Source organism: Myxine glutinosa, chromosome 1, assembly GCF_964187855.1.
Source record: "Myxine glutinosa chromosome 1, kmMyxGlut1.1, whole genome shotgun sequence".
Lineage (NCBI taxonomy): Eukaryota > Metazoa > Chordata > Myxini > Myxiniformes > Myxinidae > Myxine > Myxine glutinosa.
Window position 1 is genome coordinate 405,054,742 of NC_136261.1, and position 10,576 is coordinate 405,065,317.

General features: G+C 42.7%; 1 protein-coding gene across 2 annotated transcripts in view; it reads right to left on the reverse strand.

Annotated features, from left to right (window-relative positions):
* LOC137417071 (uncharacterized) overlaps positions 1-10,311 on the reverse strand; it is a 59,588-nt gene extending 49,277 nt beyond the window's left edge. For both annotated transcript variants that reach the window (XM_078770436.1, XM_068102836.2), the window contains exon 1: positions 9,667-10,311. In XM_078770436.1, the coding sequence (XP_078626562.1) occupies positions 9,667-10,042 (376 nt within the window). In that variant the 5' untranslated portion in view covers positions 10,043-10,311. The remainder of the gene's footprint in view (positions 1-9,666) is intronic.
* Between the last annotated feature and the right edge of the window lie 265 nt (positions 10,312-10,576).

The window sequence follows — 10,576 nt, forward strand, 5'->3', positions numbered from 1 at the left end:
GATTTACACCAATCATAATACAAACAATTACTTTGCACAAATGTATTTGTTGTGTTTGTGATATTACATTTTTATCGGCAATTTAGGTTGAAGATTCAGGATGAATGTTTTTTTTTTCAAGAAAGAACCCCTCTGCACATACATAGGGGAGGGGTAGGTGCAGACTGGAAGTTTGGGATGATTACACCTCACCACAACATAATTCAAAACACCTCACCACCACGTAATTTAAAACACCTCACCACCAAGTAATTTAAAACACCTCACCACCACGTAATTTAAAACACCTCACCACCGAGTAATTCAAAACACCTAACCACCAAGTAATTTAAAACACCTCACCACCAAGTAATTCAAAACACCTAACCACCAAGTAATTTAAAACACCTCACAGCCATATAACACGTAATAAAAACACCTCACCACCCCGAAATTAAAAACCTCACCACCAAGTAATTTAAAACACCTCACCACCAAGTAATTCAAAACACCTCACCACAAAGTAATTCAAAACACCTCACCACAAAGTAATTTAAAACACCTCACAGCCATAAAACACGTAATAAAAACACCTCACCACCCCGAAATTAAAAACCTCACCACCAAGTAATTCAAAACACCTCACCACAAAGTAATTTAAAACACCTCACAGCCATAAAACACGTAATAAAACACGTCACCACCACGAAATTAAAAACCTCACCACCAAGTAATTTAAAACACCTCACCACCAAGTAATTCAAAACACCTAACCACCAAGTAATTTAAAACACCTCACCACAAAGTAATTTAAAACACCTCACAGCCATAAAACACGTAATAAAAACACCTCACCACCACAAAATTAAAAACCTCACCACCAAGTAATTTAAAACACCTCACCACCAAGTAATTCAAAACACCTCACCACAAAGTAATTTAAAACACCTCACAGCCATAAAACACGTAATAAAACACGTCACCACCACGAAATTAAAAACCTCACCACCAAGTAATTTAAAACACCTCACCACCAAGTAATTCAAAACACCTCACCACAAAGTAATTTAAAACACCTCACAGCCATAAAACACGTAATAAAAACACCTCACCACCCCGAAATTAAAAACCTCACCACCAAGTAATTCAAAACACCTCACCACAAAGTAATTTAAAACACCTCACAGCCATAAAACACGTAATAAAACACGTCACCACCACGAAATTAAAAACCTCACCACCAAGTAATTTAAAACACCTCACCACCAAGTAATTCAAAACACCTAACCACCAAGTAATTTAAAACACCTCACAGCCATAAAACACGTAATAAAAACACCTCACCACCCCGAAATTAAAAACCTCACCACCAAGTAATTTAAAACACCTCACCACCAAGTAATTCAAAACACCTCACCACAAAGTAATTTAAAACACCTCACAGCCATAAAACACGTAATAAAACACGTCACCACCACGAAATTAAAAACCTCACCACCAAGTAATTTAAAACACCTCACCACCAAGTAATTCAAAACACCTCACCACAAAGTAATTTAAAACACCTCACAGCCATAAAACACGTAATAAAAACACCTCACCACCCCGAAATAAAAAACCTCACCACCAAGTAATTAAAAAAACCTCACCACCAAGTAATTTAAAACACCTCACCACCAAGTAATTTAAAACACCTCACAGCCATACAACACGTAATAAAAACACCTCACCACAAAGTAATTTAAAACACCTCACCACCAAGTAATTTAAAACACCTCACAGCCATACAACACGTAATAAAAACACCTCACCACCAAGTAATTTAAAACACCTCACCACCAAGTAATTTAAAACACCTCACAACCATACAACACGTAATAAAACACGTCACCACCCCGAAATTAAAAACCTCACCACCAAGTAATTTAAAACACCTCACCACCAAGTAATTCAAAACACCTAACCACCAAGTAATTTAAAACACCTCACCACCAAGTAATTTAAAACACCTCACCACCAAGTAATTCAAAACACCTCACCACAAAGTAATTTAAAACACCTCACAGCCATAAAAACACGTAATAAAAACACCTCACCACCCCAAAATTAAAACCCTCACCACCAAGTAATTTAAAACACCTCACCACCAAGTCATTCAAAACACCTCACCACAAAGTAATTTAAAACACCTCACAGCCATAAAACACGTAATAAAAACACCTCACCACCCCGAAATTAAAATCCTCACCACCAAGTAATTTAAAACACCTCACCACCAAGTCATTCAAAACACCTCACCACAAAGTAATTTAAAACACCTCACAGCCATAAAACACGTAATAAAAACACCTCACCACCCCGAAATTTAAACCCTCACCACCAAGTAATTTAAAACACCTCACCACCAAGTAATTTAAAACACCTCACAGCCATAAAACACGTAATAAAAACACCTCACCACCAAGTAATTTAAAACACCTCACAACCATAAAACACGTAATAAAACACGTCACCACCACGAAATTAAAAACACCTCACCACCACGAAATTGGAAACACCTCACCACCACGAAATTAAAAACACCTCACAACCACAAAATTAAAAACACCTCACCACCACATAATTATAAATACCTCACCATCACGTAATTCAAAACACCTCACCACCACGTAATTCAAAACACCACACCACCACGTGATTTAAAAACACCTCACCACGTCATTTAAAAACACCTCACCACCACATAATTCAAAATACCTCACCACCACGTGATTCAAAACCACTACCACGTTATTAAAAACACTTCACAACCAGGGAAACAAAAGTTTGAGGGAGTCGTTAAGTGACAACACAGACACTGCCCAGATGTGTCGATATCTATCTATAATTCCACTAATCTCTGTGTGTATGTTTGTTTGTATGTTTGTATGTTTGTATGTCTGTGACCGCTGTTTCTCGACAACCACGGGTCCGATATACTTTAAACTTGCCAGGTATATTGCTGGGGACCCGAGGATGTGCCTTTTCAAGGTTTCATATTAATCGGACAATTACTTACCGAGCTATGTCCAAAAAACGATTCAACCAATCAGAGAGCAGCGAGCTATCGCGTGTGCCGAACGTGGCGAACACACTCTGCCTCGGACGGCACATTTGAGAGCGTATTCATTTATTTCACGTTGGCAAACTATGTTGCCGCTATGTTGGCGTTAAACTATGTTTTAAAACTAATTAAAACCATTTCATGTAAATAGAGGGGGGGGATTGTCACTGTACTCGCAAGCCGTTCGCCGTTCGCTTTGGCGTTGCGAATGGACCAAAACATTTCATGGACCAAACCATTTCATGTAAAGCGTTCGCCGTTCGCTTTGGCGTTGCGAATGGACCAAAACATTTCATGGACCAAACCATTTCATGTAAATAGAGGGGGGGGATATAATTTTAGATATATATATAGTACGGGCATGCCCTAGTCTATCTATAATTCCAGTAATCTCTGTATGTGTGTTTGTTTGTTTGTTTGTTTGTTTGTCTGTGACCGCTGTTTCTCGACAACCACGGGTCCGATATACTTTAAACTTGCCAGGTATATTGCTGGGGACCCGAGGATGTGCCTTTTCAAGGTTTCATATTAATCGGACAATTACTTACCGAGCTATGTCCAAAAAACGATTCAACCAATCAGAGAGCAGGGAGCTATCGCGTGTGCCGAACGTGGCGAACACACTCTGCCTCGGACGGCACATTTGAGAGCGTATTCATTTATTTCACGTTGGCAAACTATGTTGCCGCTATGTTGGCGTTAAACTATGTTTTAAAACTAATTAAAACCATTTCATGTAAATAGAGGGGGGGGGGGGGATTGTCACTGTACTCGCAAGCCGTTCGCCGTTCGCTTTGGCGTTGCGAATGGACCAACACATTTCATGGACCAAACCATTTCATGTAAAGCGTTCGCCGTTCGCTTTGGCGTTGCGAATGGACCAAAACATTTCATGAACCAAACCATTTCATGTAAATAGAGGGGGGGGGATATAATTTTAGATATATATATAGTACGGGCATGCCCTAGTATAGATAAATGACTGCACCCGAGTTGCCGTTTTGTCATGGTTTAAACCAATCATAATTCAAACAATTATTTTGCACAAATGTATTTGTAATATACGTGATATCCCATTTGTAAACAATTGAAGTTGAAAACTTAAGTTGAAAAAAAACTTTTTCCAGAAAAAATTCCCCCAAAAAAAAAGATTGGAAATTTTCTCAAAAAAATACCCTGAGGACATACCAGAAGAGTTATATGAATACCAGAAGTTTGGTACAATTTCACAAAAGTTTGAGAAAGTAGTTCAGTGACGAGACAAGACAAGACAACACAACACAATACAGACACTGCACAGATACAGTCACGTGAAAAAGTAAGTACACCCCTACATTTATCACTACTTCAAATACCTAAAATTAGAATCAGGTGCACCAGCTCAGGTGCAAATGATGAGAACATCGTTAGAGAGGATCTTGGAGGAACCTGTCTTATTTAAACCTCAGACATTTAGTTTGGTTTGCTCTTTGTTGTTGAAGTGTGCGGCGTCACCATGCCTAGATCAAAAGAGCTCTCTGAGGCCTTCAGAAAGACGGCTATAGATGCCTACAAGTCTGGGAAGGGATTTGAAAAGATCTCCAAACAATTTGAAATCAATTATTCGACTGTCCGGAAGATCATCTACAAGTGGAGAAGATTCCAAACAACTGCCAACTTGTTCAGGCCAGGCCGCCCCAGCAAGTTCAGCCCGAGAGCAGACCGCAAGATGCTGAAAGAAGTCTCGAAGAACCCCAGAATGTCATCACGGGACCTACAGGTAGCTCTTGCCACTGTTGATGTCAAAGTGCACGTGTCTACCATTAGAAAGAGGCTGCACAAATTTGATCTACATGGGAGGTGTGCCAGGAGGAAACCTTTGCTGTCCAGAAAGAACATCAGGGCAAGACTAAAGTTTGCCATTGAACACCTAGGCAAAGACCAGCACTTCTGGAACAATGTGCTCTGGACAGATGAGTCAAAGGTAGAGCTATTTGGCCACAGTACCAGAAGACATGTACCAGCTTTGTACCACAGTACCACAGTACCACAGTACCACAGTACCAGCTTTGCTGCATCAGGGCCTGGGCAGCTCACCATCATCAAATCCACTATGAATTCTTCCTTGGACCAGAGGGTGCTTGAGGATAATGTGAGGCCATCTGTCAGAAAGTTGAAGCTCAACTGAAGGTGGACCTTGCAACATGACAATGACCCTAAACATACCAGTAAATCCACCAAGGAATGGCTGAAAAGAAAGAAATGGAGGGTTCTGGAATGGCCAAGTTAAAGCCCGGATCTAAATCCCATCGAGATGTTGTGGGGGGATTTGAAACGAGCTGTGCATGCAAGAAACCCCTCAAACATCGCACAGCTGAAAGAATTCTGCATGGAGGAGTGGGCAAAAATTTATCCCATTCGATGGAAGAGACTGGTGGACAGTTATAAGAAACGCCTACTTGAGGTTGTTTCTGCCAAAGGGGGCAATACCACCTATTCGAGCCAAGGGTGTACTTACTTTTTCACGTAACTCCAAAACGCCTGAAAGGATCGAGCCCAAACTTTGCAGGCAAAATCGCATGCCCATGACGAACAAAAAAGTCAGGGAGCATGACGTCATGCGTCACATGGTTTCGGAGTTATGACGTTTTTAAGCATAAACCTTTAAAACCTAGCTCCTCCCTTATTTGTGATCCAATTGAGGGAAAACCACACAGATCTGTTCAGCATGTCAGTCTACTAAAATGTCCTTTTGTAATTTGCGATATGTCACGTGGTTTGGCAGATATCGTTAATTTAACGAAAATATTTTAAAAATGGACATCTCTTGAATCGCTTCTTTGATCAACGTGAAACTTCAGACTGTAGTAGAAGTCATGAAGTGTAACAAGTGTGCAAAATTTCAAGATGATTGGATTTACGGTCTGGAAGCTAGAAGTTGTTATTGCGTGAAGGAGAAGAGGCTTCGAGTGTGCCCCATTAATTAATTTATCACCTGCACAGACATGAAGGCATCGTTTGTTTAACACGATCTCACAGGGTAATTTTAAACTCAAATAAAATTCTAATTCCAGATTTGTCAATGGCTGAGGTATATTAACAAACCAATAAAACAGATTTGGCAAAATTCCGATTTTTTTTTTTTTAAGAGATCGCATGTTCACTCAGTTGTGAGATGCTGAAGAAGAAGAAACCTCGCATGGGCTTCTCACAGCAAATAAATAATTCTGGCTCTGCGATTTTCAGGTTTATTTTCTTTTAAAAATAGCTTTCTCTGCAGTCATTGCACGGATTGACATGAAATTTTCACCACAGGTGTGCCTGGGCATGAATAATCTTTTGAGGATTATGATGACGTCACAGGTCACGTGGTACAGCCGCCATCTTGGGAAAACCTAAATTTTTTACATCCCCATATCTCCAAAAGCGCTGAGTAGAAAAGATTGACACATATCTCATTGCAAAGAACTATCCATGGAGAATCCTCTTGGTAAGCCGTGACGTGACGAGCGCGTTTGGACCCGGAAACAGAATTACGTCACGGCTCGCCAAGAAGATAACAACAAGACAGGAAGTCTAACAGCGGTGAAGCCGGGCTTGTAAAATATTATAAACAATAAACATATTATTAGCTTTTTAAATAGTCGCTAATGCCGTTTATAACATTAAACAAAGAAATTTTGAGGAATCCCGACATCTGTGAGGTACGTTTTACTTGCAGCACTGAGCGAAGATCTACTGTGATCAATATACCCCACAAGGGTTGGGTAATAACATGATCCTTCTGCCGGGCCTATAAGTACTGTGTCGTTAGAAGACCAGTAACGCCGATGCGTTCGATAATTGATATTCATTTTAACAATTGGTTTGTTTGTTTTTCACACTGAATGAAAAACTTCAAGGTAGAGCATATCAATTGTGATATCCTCTTGGTAAGCCGTGACGTTACGCGCCGCGTCATAATTCTGTTTCCGGGTCCAAACGCGCGCGTTAAGTCACACTTACCAAGAGGATAAGCCTTGTGAACTATGATGTCATATTTGCCTCCATTATGACATCATAATTCGGCAAGTACAAAACTTCATCCGATCAGGATGAAATTTTTTGAGCATCATCTCGTGATAAATTGGTGGAGAAAAAAATATGATAATGTGAAAGCGGGGTTGTTGTAAAATGTGGGGAGGGTGTGTGTGTGTGTGTGTGTGTGTGTGGATGTGTGTGGATGTGTGTGGGTATGTGTGTGTGTGTGTGTGTGTGTGTGTGTGTGTGTGTGTGTGTGTGTGTGTGTGTGTGTGTGTGTGTGTGTGTGTGTGTGTATAAAAGAGATAGAATTGTGAGGAACAGAAATGAAAAAACGAGATGTGTGTGTGTTTGTAGGGGGGGATGTGTGTGTGTGTGTATATGTGTGTGTGTGTGTGTGTGTGTGTATGAGGGGGGGGGCTGGGAGGGGGGGATGTGTGTGTGGGGATGTGTGTGTGTGTGTATGTATGTGGATGTGTGTGTGTGTTGGGGGGGGGGGGGTGGATATGTGTGTGTGCGTGTGTGTATGTGGGGATGTGTGTGTGTGTGTGTCGGGGGGGGGGGTGATGTGTGTGTGTGTGTGTGTGTGTGTGTGTGTGTGTGTGTGTGTGTGTGTGTGTGTGTGTGTGTGTGTAGGTGTGTGTGTGGATGTGGGGATGTGTGTGTGTGTGTGTGTGTGTGTGTGTGTGTGTGTGTGCCTGTGTGTGTGTGTGTGTGTGTGTGTGTGTGTGTGTGTGTGTGTGTGTGTGTGTGTGTTGGGGTTGTATCCACCAAGGGGGGTTGTATCAAAGCATGTCCAATGAAAGTGGGGTTGTATGAAAGCGGGTAATCCGGTCATCTGCCAGCAGTTTTAAAGTGGCAGTTCTAGTTAATATTAATCCTTTGCCCCCAAATAGAGAAGACAAACAACACCAAAGCTGCATAGTGTGAAAATACAGCCACAGGTCACATTATTATGATGGGGGAGTTTCAGCTACTATTTCATAACAGTCCAAGGAAATTGTACTGTGACATCACTTCATGCGAACTTGTATAACAATGAAAAGGTTTTTTTGGGGGGGTGGGGGGGGTTTTACTTAAAATATTTCTGAGTTCTTTATTTATATGCAGCCCATGGCTGCTTCATGTTCTGGGGTCACGGCTGAGCCACTGATGCAGTGCCCACTGTTACAAGACCAGACCAACTCATTTTGGTAAATGAATCTTCTTCTTTATAACATGGCACCCTGCTCTGCTCACCAAACTCTCCTCCTTTGGTATCCATGGATATCTCCACGCATGGCTGGCGGACTTCCTCTCTGGTCGTAGTCAACGTGTGGCCCTGAATGGGTTTCTCTCATCTCCTCTTCCTGTTCAGGCTGGAGTTCCGCAAGGTAGTGTTCTGGGCCCTGTGCTTTTTCTGGTCTTCATCAGTGATCTCTGACTCTCTTGAAAATCCTCTCTATCTCTTTGCTGACGACTCTACTCTCTGTCGCTCCATTCCTCATCCCTCAGATCGGCAGTCTGCAGCCTCCTCACTCTCTGCAGACCTGGACAAAATCACAGACTGGGCAAACAAATGGAACATGTCTTTCAATCCTGATAAATCTCACACTCTTACTATGTCTCTCCGAAAGGACCGACTGGACAACCCTCCCATCCACTTTCTGAATAATCCTCTCCAAGAAGTTCTGTCACTCAAGCTTTTGGGTCTCACTATTTGCCATGATCTTTCCTGGGAAAACCACATTTCAAATCTGGCCTCCAAAGCCAGTCGCCAACTGGGCATCCTCCGTCGTGCGAAGTCCTTCCTTGGCACACCTGAGCTCCTCACCACATACAAGGCTTTCATCCGCAGCTCTATGGAATACTGTTCACCCCAATGGGCTGGTGCTCCTGCCTCACACCTAGCTCGTTTTCACGCTGTTGAAACCAAAGCGTTCAGAATCATTGGAATCTTCTGCGATGAAGCTAACTCCAAGGGCCTTTCACTCACTCACCGCAGGCAGGTTGGTGGTCTTTCCGTCTTCTACCGACTCCTCTCTGGCCTTGCCCCCCCAGCTCTCTCTGGGCTCTGTCCCCCAAATATTCCTACAGGTCGCACAAGATCTGCCTGCAACCCTCTTATGGTTAAACTGCCAAAATCAAGACTCTCTGCTCACCTTCACTCCTTCATTCCTCTTTTCTCCCACCTCTGGAACAAACTCCCTCACTCTCTTCAATCCCACTCCACCCTCCAGGTCTTTAAAACAGCTGTTCACCACCATCTCTTATCCTCCCCCATCCAAAACCTTGATCTTTTCTACCCCCGCTAATTTCGGTCCCCTTGTGTTTTATACCTCTCCCCCCCCCCCCCCCCCTTCCCACGCCTCCTGCCCCCAAGCCCTCTCCCTCCCACACTTCTCCCTGCTCTCAAATGTTGTGGTTGTGTGCTTCCCCTTCTCTCCCCATCTTGTCTTCCGCTCCCTCTTTTTGTATATTTTGTTTGTCTGGTTGATTTGTTTGTGAAATAAATGTTAGCTCTTTCACGAGCCTCGATTCAGTATACAAAAAAAAAAAAAAAAAAAAAAATGTCACATGGTACTCTCCCTTTCAGCAACACTCACCATCCGCTTTTCCCTCATCTTCAGGATCAGCCGAATCTTCTTCTTCGACCTTGATCCGCACAGCTCCTGTCGGTCCCTCCGTGTCCTCGACGTCCGCTCCACATCCGGGCATGACGGTCCGTTCATATTCCCCCACCGTAAGCCACGACTCCATGTACCGACAGAGCTCGGCGTGCATGGTGAAGGTGAACGGTCGTGCGGACAAAGACCGGAATCGAACCCTCACCGGAAGGGGCTCGGCCCGAGCACAGAGACCCCCAAGGATCTCGACCCCGAGACCCGTAACCGCGGCACGGAGAGACTCTTCCGACAAACCCTGGATGTCCATCCACGACGGGACGGGACCGAGGACGCCCCGACCTGTCGCCGAGTCCATTGTCCGTGAGGAACACGTGATGACGAGAGACCAAAAATAAATAAATAAATAAATAAATCCCCTGCCTCGCTCCGTTTCTTTGTCTTTCGAACCTCTCGCTGGTTTATTCAAACCATCAGGTCGGACACAATCTTTACGCAGACAACAAATTAAAAAACTTTAACCCTTTTCCTCATTATCTAATAATTATATTTTATTATTTTCCACAAAGGGCACCTTCAAGGTGGGAAGTGTGCTCCATTCTGAAGAGAATCCACTGGCTTCCCGTCCTCGATTTTTGTCGCTAATTATGGTTGTTCAGGTGATTAATCGTCACTCGTGGTTTCTTTGAAGATTTCACGAGAATATAACCGAAAATATACATATTTTAAACAACAATAAGTATTAATCTGTTTCCGGTCGAGATCGCTGCTTCCGGCGGACGATTTGCGGTTTCGCATCTTCAACAAACAAAACCGCGACTTTGAAATAATATTTTAGCTCTAACACGAGGCTCGACTGAATATACAAAAAACAACAACATATATATACATA